Source organism: Sporothrix brasiliensis (genome assembly GCF_000820605.1).
Source record: "Sporothrix brasiliensis 5110 chromosome Unknown Cont20, whole genome shotgun sequence".
Classification (NCBI taxonomy): Eukaryota; Fungi; Ascomycota; class Sordariomycetes; order Ophiostomatales; family Ophiostomataceae; genus Sporothrix; species Sporothrix brasiliensis.
This window is the reverse complement of record NW_024467139.1, coordinates 937403-952255: the sequence shown is the minus strand read 5'-3', so window position 1 is coordinate 952255 and position 14853 is coordinate 937403. Positions and strand designations below refer to the sequence as shown.

At 53.1% G+C, this 14853-nt stretch overlaps 1 protein-coding gene across 1 annotated transcript; it reads right to left on the bottom strand.

The window, feature by feature from the left end:
• Positions 1-2617: 2617 nt before the first annotated feature.
• On the bottom strand, positions 2618-4693 carry SPBR_06832 (uncharacterized protein; the record flags this gene model as incomplete). Its single annotated transcript, XM_040765088.1, has 2 exons — positions 2618-4124; positions 4290-4693. 2 exons carry the CDS (start codon positions 4691-4693, stop codon positions 2618-2620), a joined length of 1911 nt encoding a protein of 636 aa, XP_040616251.1.
• Between the last annotated feature and the right edge of the window lie 10160 nt (positions 4694-14853).

The window sequence follows — 14853 nt, the reverse complement described above, 5'->3', positions numbered from 1 at the left end:
CTCTGAGAAGCGTTGGCGAATAAGATACCTCCAAGCTGCGTTTGGGTTGACAGAAGATCGGCAGTCGCTGGTACTCCGCGCATACGGAGCGACCTCGAATCTGCTTCGCCGGGGTCTCCGCAGTGGGCTCCGACAATCAGCGGAGCCGGACCACTGCTTTTGTACAAGACAGCTGAAGGAGACACGACCACCGTACGTCCTGGTGTGATTGACTTTCCCCGATCCCCAGAAACGACGCGCCAGCCGAGACGAACAGGACGGAGCCGACGACGGGGCACACACTCGCAGGACTGCCCATGCAAAGCAAGTAAAACGGGCATCCTCGATACGTCATTTTGAAAAGGACCGTACTCCGTCTTGGTCTTGACAAAGGACGCTAGATTTGTCACGGCGCAGGGAAACAAGAAGCAAGAAAAAGGACACAACGGGCCGATGAGAAAGAGGGGGTGGTATTCTGTACTGGCTGCCCGGTGAGCATGGGGACCTGCGAGGATCCACTCACATTTTTGGATGAATTTCCCCAGACGCACTACTTCAGTAGCTTCGGATTGGGTGTGGTTGGTGTGCTCCAGTCTGGGGGACAAAGACTTTGGACGAAATAGCTGTACAAAGCAGTGGACAGCGGACAAGCGCCAACGACGTCTACATGGCAACTGGACGAGACATGGTCAGTTCGATGCGAGTGCCGCATAATTGGCCATTGGAAATAAACACTAGTGTGATGTGTCTCAATCGTGTCTCCATCGCCGTGGGCGGTGTGCTGCAGCCGCGTAGCGAGCGGGCGTGCGTCGGCCCTATCCTGATTTCTCATCGTCTACTTCCTGGTCCCACGTCCCCAGGCCTTCCCATCTCCGCCGTTTCTCTGTTGCCACTTCTTCTGCCTTGATTTTGCCGCGAAAAGGACGACTAGATAATAAGGCTGGTGGAACCGTGGAACTGTGGCGAAGCTCATGCGATGATCGTGGTGCTCCTCGCTAGGTGAAGCCTCGGCCGCTTGCCTCGATGCACCGCATAAGCATAACAATAGGACCGATGGGCACACCAGGAGTGTCATCGTTCCTCGCCAAGGCATGACCCAGTATGACTGACCTGACAGTCGAAGTGAGAAGAGCCGACGTGCAGCACACGGTGGCCGTTTGCCGGCTTTAATTCTGCTGGCCATGCCAGGGGACGAAAAGGCGCATTAACCTTATGGAGGTAACTCGGTCGTGTGTCCATACAATGTAGAAAAACAGCCACGAAAAGACAGCGAGGAAGGTTGGGAAGAGTGCTAAAACAGGCCCTTGTTCGGTGAAAGCGCCGGTCGATATGCGATGCATGGTGATGGGCTGGGAATGCGGAACATGGGTCACAAAGGGCCGTTTCGGGAGGGTGAGTAAAGGTATAGAGCCTCGGCCTTGGTCACTCCCGGGGAGGACATATCGGCGGTCGGTCGACATAGGAACAGACAGACGGCCATGCACCGAGTACATACTGCTTATTGCCATGCAAGAGAGGCATTGCAAAGGGAAGAAAGGTTGCACTGGGGTGGGCTGATTTCTCCAAGCTGTCCTCTTCACTCCAACCTCCTTGTTCCCTTTGGGAATTTGCTCGCAGTCTTTCTTCATGGTAGTCCTGCCGTTGGACGAACACAAGGCCCATGCCCTGCTAGTGTGCACTTCCGAAAGGGCGGAACAGCTGTGCAAGCGACGAGTGGCCTGTGACGATCATACTTTCTCCGTGGATCGGTTAGTACAGAAAACAGTCGTGGTCGTAGACGGTGACATCAACAATAGAACCGGCAATGAAGTGGCACTCACCACCTCACCGAGACGGTGCCGTTCTGAGCAAAACGTATCATCATTTTTTAATGTGATAACGAATAGTAATAATGGTATGAGAGTATATCTGTGTTTGTGAGTGTGTGTGCGTATGAAAGGACAATAAGACATCCACAATTGAGAAAGAGATGTACCAAACGAAAGCAATACACGCTTTCGTCAAGGGCAGTGTGGAAAGCCTCCGCCCGTTGTTGGCAGTCGTGGTTGCACGTAAGTATGGATCGCGGCCGGTCAAAAGCAAGCTTTGACAAAAAATAAATTGATGAAAATAGTAGTAACATTGTCCTCCAGTTCTCCTGACCGTGTCCCCTGGTAAATAGAACTCCTTTTGAGATTGATCATAAAACTCCAACGCTAGCAATACCCAACGAGACAATAAAGACATAAGGAAATAATAAGGTAAGAGAGGCTTGTCCTGGAAAGGCAGTAGCTACTATATAAAAACAGGGGAATATAATATAGTATATGTTGGTAGGGCAAACGAGTGGGTATGTCGATTCGGTAGGCCGAACAAAATTAAAAAGAAGGCGTAACCAAAAAAAGAGAGAAATAACCAAAATATAAAGAGCGCAGAAAGGTATCGAGTTCCCCTTTTGTGTTCGCCGGTGCCGATAAAACCCAGATGTGACGTATGAGGACGAAAAGCACGAAAGCAGGAGCAGCAGCAACAACATGCCTTGTCGTTTGTAGGAACTGACAAAGTAGTAGGGTATAATGAAATGCAAAACAGTGTGTCGTAAACGTTCAGGAAGAGCAAGGAGCGGATTCGGCAATGCTATATCACGCTCTTTTCTTCATTAATAAGACAAGTCAACATGGGCCATGGAGGCCAGCATCTTGTCAGCATCAGACGAAGATGATGACGACACGGCTGTTGTTGAGGATGTACTTGTGCTGATCGTATCGGAGCGTTCTGTTGCTGTTGGTGCGGGCGTATTCGGTGGCGGGCGGCGGTGTGGGTTGTTTTGCCGGTAGGCGGGAAAGGGGGTGGCGGGGATATTCGATTGCATGGACGCAGTGTTTGCTGCCATCGACGTCGGTCCTCCTGCTGCTGCGTGGGGCGTGTATTGCGGCGGCGCGTCGCCGTGGTCGTCGCCGCCGTGGCCAGTCTGGCTGCCATTTGCGTCGTCGGTCATCTCCTCGGGTGGAATGCCACTTTCCGAGAAGCCAAAGTCACGCATCTGCTGGAAGCTCCAACTGGGCTCAAACGACTTGCTCTGCCACGCCTTGGGCACCCGCTCGTACATCTCGTCAATCTGCTCGAGGCTGATCTTGCTGGTCTCGTACACCATAAAGTACACAAAGGCAATGGCGACAATGCAGAAAGAGCCCCAGACAAAGAAGACGCGGGAGCCTAGCTGGGCGGAGCCCTGGCCATCGCCAGCCAAAAACGGCGACCCGTAGGCAATGGCAAAGTTGAGGATCCAGTTGGCCGCAGTGGACATGGACATGGACTTGGCGCGGACCTTGAGAGGGTAGATCTCCGACGTGACAACCCAGGCCACGGGGCCCCAGGACGCAGCAAAGAAGAAGATGTAGATGGCCACAAAGATGACCAATATCTGCATCGACGTCTGGGCCATGTCCGATGGCGCGGCCGTGGCAAAGGAGGCGACGATCAGCTGGCTGACGGCCATTCCGGCGGCGCCAATCATGAGCAGGTTACGACGACCCCAGGACTCGACCACAAACAGGCCGGGGATGGTGGAGACAGAATTGACAACATTGATGATCAACGACACGGTAAAGGCGTTGCCCAGGCCAGCCTGGCGGAAAAAGCTGGTGCCATAGTACATGATGAAGTTGATACCCGTCAGCTGCTGCAGAGTTTGCAGGATGCAGCCGGTCAGTGTGCGGCGGCCTAGGTGGGGGGAGCCAAAGAAGGCGTCACGGTATGTGTCCGGGCCGAGGGCCAGCTCGTACTCGTGGTTGGCGATGATCTCGGCCAGCTCTTCGATAAGGGCCGGATGGGTGATGTCGAGGCGCCGCAGCCGGCTCAGCGACAAAGCGGCGGCTTCCTTCTGGCCACGCTTCACGAGGTAGCGCGGGGTCTCGGGGAGGACAAGCAGGCCCAGAGTCAAGACGCAGGCCCATGTCAGCTGCAGGCCCATGGGGATGCGGTAGGCTGCGGATCCATTCAACTTGTAGGTCAAGATGTTGACAATGGAGGCAGCGAGGAGGCCGATTGTGATAAAGAGTTGGTAAGCACAAACAAGGGTACCACGAATCCACTTGGGTGCCATCTCAGACTGGTAGAGCGGCACGAGAACAGATATGGTTCCGACGCCGACGCCCGCAAAGAATCTGCACAGTATTAGCTATTGATCATGACTTGGCGGGACGAGGTAGACATGATCACAGCGAGCTTGGGCAATACTCGGAGAGCATAAAAAGGACATGAGAGAACAGGGAGACGACAACAACAACAACAACAACAACAACAACAACGGTAGAGAGAATACAACGCACCTTCCGACGAGTAATGTCGGGATGTTCGTCGAGCAAATCTGGAAAATAGCGCCAAAGACGAAGACGCCGACGGCCGCGATCATGGATCTGCGGCGGCCAAAGTAGTCGCCAATGGGGGCGGCCAGCAGAGCGCCGACCACGGTGCCGACACTGAGCATGGCGACGATGATGGCTTGTTGGCTGACGGGTAATGGCGGCGGTGTTGAGTCGGGCGTGCGCTGTACACTGCCATCGCCCGCGAACTGGTAGAGAAAGGATTCCATGGCAAGAATGCCGTTGACGGAGCCGGTGTCGTATCCGAAGAGGAGGCCGCCGGTTGCGACGAAGAACCCGACCATGATTGCCTGCGCAGAGGAGCCGGCAATGTTGTCGGGCCTTCGCCAACCCATGGCGAAGATCGCCATGGCGAAGGGACACGCCGTGGAGGGGCGCGTTGGTGAGAAGCGGTGACACCGTATCAGTCGTGTCGTCGGGCAGGTGTTCCGGACGTGGCGACAGGGCCGGAAAACGAGACGAAACCGTCTACAATGGTCGCTGGGATCGTGCGGGTGGCAGACGCAAAGGTGCGGCGAGTGCAGATCCGCATTGAAGGGGATGATAAAAACTCCAGTCCCGTCAAAGATAGTCAAGTCGTCGAGAGTCGTCGTCCGCGTCAAAAGAGCGTCGTCCAGTTCCGTCGGGGTCGGAAACAAAGAGTGGCACGGGTTCGGCCGTGCGAGGTAGTCGTCCACAGGACGTCAACAGGTCGTCAATTCAATCGTCGTCAATTACTTGTGTCGTCGGGTGGGTTTCAAAAGTCGACAGATCGAAAATCGTGTCGTGTCGAGGCCAAAATTTGCATGACAAAAAGTCGGTTTCCTTTCGATGCGTCTTTCCGTTTCGTAGGGCGTCGTCGTTTCCCAGTACGTCTGCTTCGTCACTGTCACCTGTCCGCTCGAGAAGTGCGGAAGAGACAAGGCGAGTAACGTTGTGACAAGAATCGTGAGATGTTCTTTGGCGAAGGCAAAGGGCGGGCGTTGCTGCCGATCGTTGCGAGTTTGATTGCCGGAAAAAAAGAGGGAGTCGGAAAAAGACGTAAAGCGAAAGCAGGGCGAGACAGCCAAAGGCTAGGACATTGCGAATGGCGCGTACGGTTTGAAGAAAGGACATACAAGTCTGATCTGTTCTCTGAACACAAATCAACAGGCAACAGAACGAGGTCAAATTGTGCCAAAAGAACAGGGAGTGAGAGAAAAGAGAGGTGGATGCCGGACGGACGTGAGAAAAGTGGAAGGGGTGTGGCAGTTTGTAGGAAAGAAGTCGAGGGTCCGTGGAAGTGAAGGAGACGGGGCAAGAGGCGGATGGGTCTGCGACTGACTCTGTGACTGAAGACTGGGGAAGGAGCGAGGAGGTGACTTTCAACAGGGACAAAGTGGTAAGGAACAAACGACACCACCCAGGCGTGAGGAAAGAGCGACTGGGGGAACAGGGGGAAGGGAAGGGAAAGGGAGCAGAGGGGGCAGGAGCGACAGTAGCCTGAAGCAGGAGGGCAAGAGGCAGGAGGCAGGAGGCAGGAGGCAGTGACACCGATGAAATTGGGGAGAGGAAAAGAGGAGGGAGGCAATCGAACGCCAGGGCCTGCACTCCGCTTTTTCTGGCGAATGGGGAGGGCAGTGCCCAGAGACGAAGGGGCCGGTGGAAGAAGAGAAGAAAAAGACTGGCAAATTCTGGTTAAGTGGTAGTCTGCTATTTTGTGGGTGGTTCGGGGAAGGTGCCACGGTGCGTGCAGTTTGTGGGCGGTTATGGGTGTGTGGGTAATCAGAAAGTGGGGCCAGGGAGGGAAGAGGAGAAGCGGCGACGCCACGACAAAGGCCCAAGACACCAAGACATAAAAGAGACCAAACAGGAAAGTTCAGACAGACCGCGGGCTTTGCCTGCCTCGAGCCTGCCTGAAAAAGTGAGACGGAAGGAAATGCAGAGGGAAATGCAAAGGGAAAGAACGAGGGGATTCATAATGGCCCAGGACGAGGGGGGCAAGGACCGCAAAAGGGAATCAGGAAGGAGCGGACTAGGGGGGGGGCGCTGGTTGGCAGATACTGTGTAAGATACTCAGTAGACATTGCAAGGGGCAGCGGTTTGCCACTAAGCAAAGCCACTGAAGCAGCGAGTCGCAGGTGTTCTGGGCAAGTTCGTAGAAGGACTCCAGGGATTTGGTACTGGGTACAAGCGTGCGAGGCGTCGTGCGCCGCTTGGCCGTCTTTGGCGTGGCAGCGCCCTGACCCTTGGCGTGTTGACCCGGTCTTTCCCCCAGACAAATGGCCCAAGCAGCCAATATAAGATTTTTTGTTTTTTCTGGCATTAAGTTTAATTCATGGACATGGGGGACGAGCCACCGCTACCATCGCTGCCACCGCTTGTTTACCAAAGGGCAGGTACTTTGCACTTGTACCCGGTACCTCCTTCCTGCTTTGTCCGTCCTGAACTGAGGAGAAAGGGTGGGTCGAAACGCGGTTCCATTGGTTCGTCGGTCTCGTGCGGACCCACAAGACTACATCCGCTTTCTCTCATCTCTCTGCCCTTTCTTATTTGTTTCTTTCTCTTAGTTGTCGGCCTGCGTTCGTCTTTTCACTGCTGACCCAACGCAATAGAGCACGCGGAGCTTACAGCGCGAATGCACACGCACGAGAAAGGGATGGGAAAGTAATCAATTGGCGGCGTGGGAAGTCGATTTACTGATATGTTGACAGGACTCGACGGTGATTCTAAAGACAAGCGAGGTCGCAGGAACCTGTTGACGACCTGACAGCACCTCCTGCCAGCACTCGAATTGGGTGCGCTGGTGTATTCCTTGCTTGTATCAAATACGAGACGGCGTCAGATTTCACCAGTAAACGTTCACGGGTTGCCAACACGTTTTCGACAACGGGCAGCAGTCATCCCTGGTCCTATGTCGTTCTCGTCGGCCTGTTTGCCCCGAGTTCTTGGGTGGTCTTGGTATTCCTGGGGGAGGCGTCTTGTCTTTGACTGCAGTGTTCTTGGGGTTGTTTGTCGTGTCTTGGTTTTCTTGAGCCTGCCTGCCTCATCCGACAGTCAACTGACGACGTGCGACATCCACGGTCCAATATTATGGCACCGCCCCTGTTGTGTCTCGCCATCTTCTCATTCGGCGTACTGTTCCAGTGTATTCGTGCAACCCTGTCAGCCTGTGTGCCTGTCTCTTTCGCTTTTCTTCGGCCATCGTTTCCTGGGCCTTTCTTGTCCTCGATGCCTCGTGCCTCGCATTTGTTCATTTACCCGCCCCCTACGTACGGGAATTCGTGCGACAAGAGCAGCCTTTTGGAGCATGTACGGAGGCTTGCTCTTCTTGGCTCTGTGTCTCAGCCGTCAGCGTAGCGTGTCGTGGTACCGTTCCCTTTTCCCTCACTCAACGGAGCAAAGAAAGGTCAGTTACTTCGTTTCGTTTCCTTCGGAGTTTCTATTCGGCGTCTTTGTATTTCTCTTTCAGTTTGTCACATTCTCGAGCTCCCCTCGCTCCCCGCCCCTCGCCCTCACTGCTCTTCAAGACAACTACACGTTGGCTGCATTCCGTTCCGCGGGCCATGAATCCGCGCAGCCAGACTGCGCACGGGTAAGAGAGGCCTAAAAATGGGTGGGCGAACTGCGACCTGATTGCCGTACAGAAAATACCTGTTTCTTCAGGTGCTGCGTGTCGCTGTCCAGGCGAGGAAGCTCCCAGGGCTGACCACCCGTTCGTGCCAGTGCAACGCTGGAGGCTGTTGATCCTGTGTCGCTCCGTGGTACGGCGTAATTCTTTTCAGTCAGTGGCCTGCGCCGACAAGCCCACTTTCAAGCATCCCCATCCAATCCTCGTGTGTTCCTGCAAATCGCAAATGTGGACAAGGGACGAGACGGGGGGTCAGACGGAAGAGCAGAGACAAAAACGAGCGGGCGGGATGCAGAGTGCACCGACCTTTTGAATATACAGAATAAAAATAAACGAAATCAAATCTGTCAAATTCCAGGGTCACGTCGAAGCTGGGAGACTGGCCATACTTCGTAGGGGGGACAGTCATAACGAGGGTAATATGGATGTTGAGCAATATGTACGACATATCTCGGTTTGGTTTGGCAGTCCTGTGCAGGCCCAGGATGGACGTTGAAAGGTACAAGGGTACAAGGTACAATGGTACAAGGTACAAAGGTACTTCCAAGACCGTCGACGGCCCCTTCCCCCTCTTTTCGCATTTCTCACTTGCTGCTGGCTGCAGCCGCTCTTGACTTGGCCCATGCGCTAGGGCTGAAAATGGAGTAGCGTGTTCCCACCCGCTAGCGTCAAGCGTCCGTTCTCCTCTAATTTTACCCTTGGGAAAGTGAAATAACTGAAGTTGAAAAAGGGAAGAGCGAACGAGGCCACAAAGTTCAAGGAATGACTCGGGGCCTCTGGATCAAGTGTACAGGAGTATCTGGATGTTTTCGTCCTGCTTTGCGTTATTGGGACAAGACGGGCTGACAGGGTCACAAACAAAACATTCACTGCTGTGCGATACTCGGTCGGCCACTAAATAAACGTGACAGCACCGCTTGGTCTAGTCACGTTGATGTATCTTATGTATCTTACTTTTGCTAGTCGCCGTTGCAAAGTAAACACGCTGAAATCGCGTATTTATTAAACTCGAGGACTCTGCCAAACAGACTTTGCAAAGTGGCCAATCTGCTGGAGTCCCAACCTTTGAACAGATCAAGAGATTCACTTCAGCTTCAGCACGGGTCCTGGGTTCGTCAGGAGGCCCTACAGCGTGCCGATCACAGCGCAGCATCCCTGGGCAGAGGGCAGGTTGCGACGGGCCACGTTGTCGGTGGCTCGCATTGCATCGTTGCGCGCGCTGGTCCCTTCCGTCTTCAGCAGTCTCTGGATCGCTGGATCTTTACGAATTTAATTGTTGGGGTCAGACGATGGCCGTTGGATTGGTCATTCCGGTGAATAGCAGCGCGTCATTCAGTCATTGTTGCGACGTTCTGAATGCCAGAGACTTGACACGCGTGGATCGAAAATAACGGGTTCGCGTACGTGTCGATAACGTTTTATTTCGTAGATTGCTATGGAATCAGTTCATACCACCGACGCAAGAAAAAATTAGGAATGGTTACAACGAACCAGCTGCCCGGACACTTGCCGCCGCTCTTTCGTGTCAATGTCATAAAAGAAGTCTCCACAAGGCGGGTGTTGGCATCGTACGTTGTAGAAAACACAAAACTACCACGGCCAGACAACAAACATCCTCTTCAGTGGGTCTAACCGGAGCAAAAAAAAAGAGTGTGTGTCCAGGGAGAGGCTGGAGTTTGGATGGGGTACGGTAATTCATAAAAGTATTGTCCATGGGCGACATGTTCGGCAATGCTTTGCAGAGGACGGAACGGCAAGTATCAAAATAGCTTCTGAAGGCTCCATAATGCGCGAAAACGAACGAAAAAGGGGACTCGCAAACGAAGCTGAAGAAGAAGAAAAAAAAAAAAAAAACGGACTTGTAAAAAGGAGACAAGTCGAGGCCCACTGTCTTTCCATCGTCTCTTCAATGCAGCCATACGCACGACCTTTGGCCGTTTCGTTTTTCAAGGACGGCGTGCCCAGAATGTGACGGTAATCTCCACCAATATTCCCAATATTCGACCATCTGCGGTCGAAAACCGAGGGACTGAGTGAGGCCAACGCAATGGACGCAGAGGCACAGCACGTGTGAGGTACAGCAAGAGACGAGAAGCACGACGGACCTCCTTGGATAACTGGTACTTTGCAGGAAGGACTACAGAATACTCTGTTGAAACAGAAAGCTAGAAACATACAATACTTTGTACGTCGGTTAGTTGGCACTGTCAGTCGTTCTGCCTCGCACGGGTCTGATGGCAGCATTTACGACCGTTGACCGATGGTGGTCTTCTGACACAATTCACGTGAAACTTGGGTTCGCCGTTGCAACACATCCAACATGGAGCTCGATTTCTTCCTCCGCCTCCGAGTCATGTTGCTTTCTCGCCCTCATCATCCTTCGGACGCCAAAAAAGTATCATGAATGTCGAATGTGTTGAAATTCGGAGTGGGTCGAGCCGAGCGATGTTCTCCACTTTATGTGCACGCGAAAACCAGTATCCTCGGGTGTTCCTGCCCCCTGGAGGGTGACCTAGGCCGTGCGTGGTGCATTGCTCCTGCTCTGTAGCTCAAAGGAATACGCCAACGACAGCGGGCTGCTCTCGGCTGCTCTTTCTGTTTCATCTTCTCAGGACTTCCTTCCTCTCGACGAAAAGAGGCGCCTGCATGTGCAAGAGCGAAGAAGGTGCATAGATACCTGGCCCCGGTTCCTGCTGTAAGATACAATCTTGGCTCTTTCCCGTTGACCGCTCAGCTGAAGCCCCTATCAGTCGTCAGTGCCATTGCTCTCAGAAGCGCCCAGCATTTCCCCCAGAGGAGAAGATCCCTCCCCCCCCCCCCCCAGTGGGCCGGCTAAATCCGGGTCATAACTCTAAATTCGCAGCACATGGAGCACATTTCTGTGGGGAGGAAGGTGCAGGCTTTCCACGGGGGTCTGGTGGTGAACGACTGATAAGACGAAAAGTCGGGAGGTGGCGGCATATACATCACGAGATGCGAGGAATGGGAAGAGGGCGACAAGCAATTGCAATAGTAGCCGAATTTCTGTAGGTAGTGGTTGACAGATAAGGAATATTGCAGAAGAAGAAGAAAGGGAAAAAAAAAAAAAAAAAAAAAAAAAAAAAAAAAAGAAACAGAAAAAATATACGTATTTACAATAACAAAAAAAAAATGAAAAAAATGAAAAAAAAATACCACATAAAACCAAGCACAAATAACAGGACAAGAAAGGGCATGTCGCAATCATGAATAGTCATGAATAGTATGCAAAGCAAAATTTCCTTCGAATGGGTCCAGACGCATCGTCCGTGACGGCCACAACATTTCACTGCATGTCGGCGATGCTTCGCTGGACAGCTGGACACTCCTAGGGCTGCAGAACACAGCATCCTGCAGTACCACCTTTGCGTATCTCGGCATGACACACGGCCTTTATTTTCTCACTCGGGACTGTTTCTCTCTATGGCTCCTCATCACTCGACGGTATCGATTGGACGAGGTCATCTTCCGTGCTGTACAACAGGCGAGCACGCATGATACATCCTGCCTGCGTCTGCCGTGTGCATCGTTTGCCCAATCGTTCTCCTTCTGCCTTCCATGCCTGCCTCCAGCTCCCTGGCTGGACCACCTGTCCTACGTTCAACCTTGCTTCACCCATCCATTGAGCAAAGCCCATCGAGGAAAGGCTGACATGTTCCTGTTTCGTCACGTATCTGCCATCCTCTCCAGGGAGTATGCATACTGCTGCAGGTCTAGCACTGTGAAATTACGGCAGTGTATTTTTAGGACGCGAATATTGTGCTTCCCCAGCTGAACGTAAGATAGAGCCACTGGCGTGTGGGCCGCGCGCTGGACTGAAAACGGCTCATGGCCTGGGACTGGACAAATAAAAGGGTCTTTTGACGAGATTGGCGGCCCAAAGCACACGGTACAGCGCCACGAGAACCAGGGAAACGGTTCCAGAAAATGGAGAGGCAACGGCAGAGATGAGGTCTCGCTTTGACCATCGCTTCTGTTGCCCACGAGCCCACAAGGTGGTACGTCGGTATGTCCATTCCAGAGGCGGATCAAAATAGAGCCGCACAAAGAAACAGACTGTAGAAACGATTCTCACAAAAGACCACTCGGGCAAAGCGTGGTGACGAGAAGGCTAACCAGAGGTGCTTCCAGGACTCCTCGACCTTCATCCTGCCCGTCTTCTCGCCATTCAGGGAACAAACACCACCGAGAATTACCGTAATGATGGGAGAGGAAGAAAACATGAGAACCTTTCCTTGTAGATGGGAGTGTAAAACTAAACAAAAACCGAGAAAACCGAGTACTCCATCATGGAGTCAAGATCACTGGAGAACGGCTCCGTCTGGCCACATCGATGTACGTCGCCGAGTTGAAAGCGAAACGATGCAAGTTGGGACTCCCAAACAAAAGAAATCGACAGATTTCAGCTATTCTGGATGGGCGTTGGTGAATAAAGGAAGAAGAAGAGTGACGATCTCTCCGCTCCCCGAGTCGTCGTACCGCCTGTCCATGGCCTTCTGGAGTGATCCTTGGCCGTGTTCAGCGGACTCCCAGTCTTTGCAACAACTCGTCAGCCTGGTCACCACACTTCCATTTTGTCTTCATATTTGTCTTTGTCCTGCCATTCGTCTGGTATCGTATCACTGTCCCTGCCTGGCCATGGGTACATGCACCACAATGCCGTGCTCCCTCGGAGTAAGAGCGTAGTGCTTCCGGTGCAGCATCCTACTGTGTTTTGCTTGATGCCGTCTTCTGTTCTTGTGCTTCATACATCTGTACACCTCAATATGTGCTTGTGCTTGCGTATGGGTGCCCTTTCGTCACCGTGGATGGCCTGTAGAGACCCGACCTACGGCCCAGCCAACCGCATTTTCGGGGGTGCAAGAGTGGTGATACGGCTCCATGGGGGAGGCAGACCTCAAAAGGCTGGTAACCAAGCTACAGAGCCGAACGACGAGATCTCTGTGACCGTCACGGATCTGCATCTTGCACGACCGCACGGTAACGTAACATGTGAGCCGTTGTTGGCGACTGTCACGTAGGGTTCAACAAGGAAGTAAAGCAAGCAGTATGCTAGTGACCTAGACGTCCTTGTTTTGCTTTGTAGTTGTCTTCTATTCGGCGTGTACCTCGTCGGTCGTCTCGGCCTGCTCGATCAACATCTCGGGAAGAATCGACCGGCCACTCTGATTGCGGCGACGCGGAATTTATAGGTCTGTCAGTCCGGGCCCGGCAACGTCGGCTATGGAGCTTGGGCCAACCTCCCAGTCCGCATCAGAGGTCGCTGTCCCCGGTGCACGTCGCCCACAAGGCCTCGCATTGTCCGTGACTCTCATAGTTATACCCCTTCTGGCAGCCTCCCAACTCCCAGGGCGTGTGCCAGGCTGTAGGAGACCATGCCGGGCGTCGATAGTCGTGGACTTAGATGGCAAAGCGCCAAAGCAGACTTCGTATGTCTCCATCCCTGCAGCATATGTAGGCTTTGCCGTGCATTTCGGTCCTAATAAAAAACAGATTGGGCTGTCTTTCTGGAAATGGCTATTCGATTTGCTCCTTCCTGTTGCGGTGGCCCGGATGCAGCCGTGACGTCTGCCATCTGAAGAGGAAAGAGCCAGCCTCGCTTACCGTTGCACCTTCTGAAATTGAGAATTGTAGCATGCACATGGAAAAACCGAAAAACTAAAACGGGTGAAGCGTAGGTATCTCTCCATAGTTTATTGAACGGCCAAAGAAACATGGATTCTCCATCAGCACCACTTTCAAGTCGGCCATCTGAGAGTCAATCTTGTGACCGTCAACATAAGTCGGCCATTTGAAAGTCAATCCAGTGACCGTATACATATCATACTACCGTCTTCTTTCCACCAGAATTTCAAAAGACAGCGGACAGAAGACGGTGGTATGATGCTGCATACCGCATTAGTAGACCATCTGTCTCTGGCGACGAAATGTCGAGACACAGCGGTCAAACCCGCCACGGCATGGATGGATATTGGACATATAATCTAAGCCTACAGGACCAAACATCACGGGCCCTGCTTATCGGCTAGTGTGAAATGCCATGACACGGACAGGATACCGGGGGGAACTCTCAAAAACCTGTCTGGTAGTGCACATAATTATGTGGCCATCGTATCTCTTGACCCGACGACTGTTGGGACTGACGTTCATACCGTCGGGCGAGACGACGGGTGAGATACTGGCGCCGTCATGCTCCTGACCTTTAGTACATCTGATTCAGCACTGCGCAGATTGCACGACCTCTCCATCTCCTGTCTGTTGTCGATGTGATGGATTGCAGTCTGCAGTCGACGACAGAGCTCAACTTGTCCATTCGCAATGCAACGACGACCTACACTACAAAATGTGACTTTGACCGGGCGACAGCCACCCACGACACGGTCGAAATAGCCTACGCCTCTACGGTATCACGACGCCGCTCAATGTCGAGGCGAAAGCTCATACGCACACTGTGGTCGCCGTCGACCAAGCCGACGACTGGCAAAAACCACCGAGAAAACGACTGTCGATAGCAGGGAAGCCAACCAGGCAAGCAGTGATGCAGACGCTGTCCACGAGCGAGTCTGGACACAATGCGGGTCCCGGGGCGGTAGAAGAAATGGAAGAACAGCAAAGCAAATCAGCAAGCCCTTTCTTTTATGCATCCAAAACATTGTGCTCCGGGGTGACGACGGGACAACAGATGTATCGACATTCGCAAGGAACGGATGGGGGGTTGGGCATGGCGGAAGCACGCGTTTCCGACGGACACGGGCAGACGCAAACGGACATGGAGACGGTGTTTCGTTCGATGATGGAGGAGCAGAGGATCATGAGGTCCGGCAGCGGCCACGAGAAATTAGGGACGCTTAGAAAATCCAGACGGAAGGCGTGGTGACGATATGCACGGTCCGACAGAGGCAT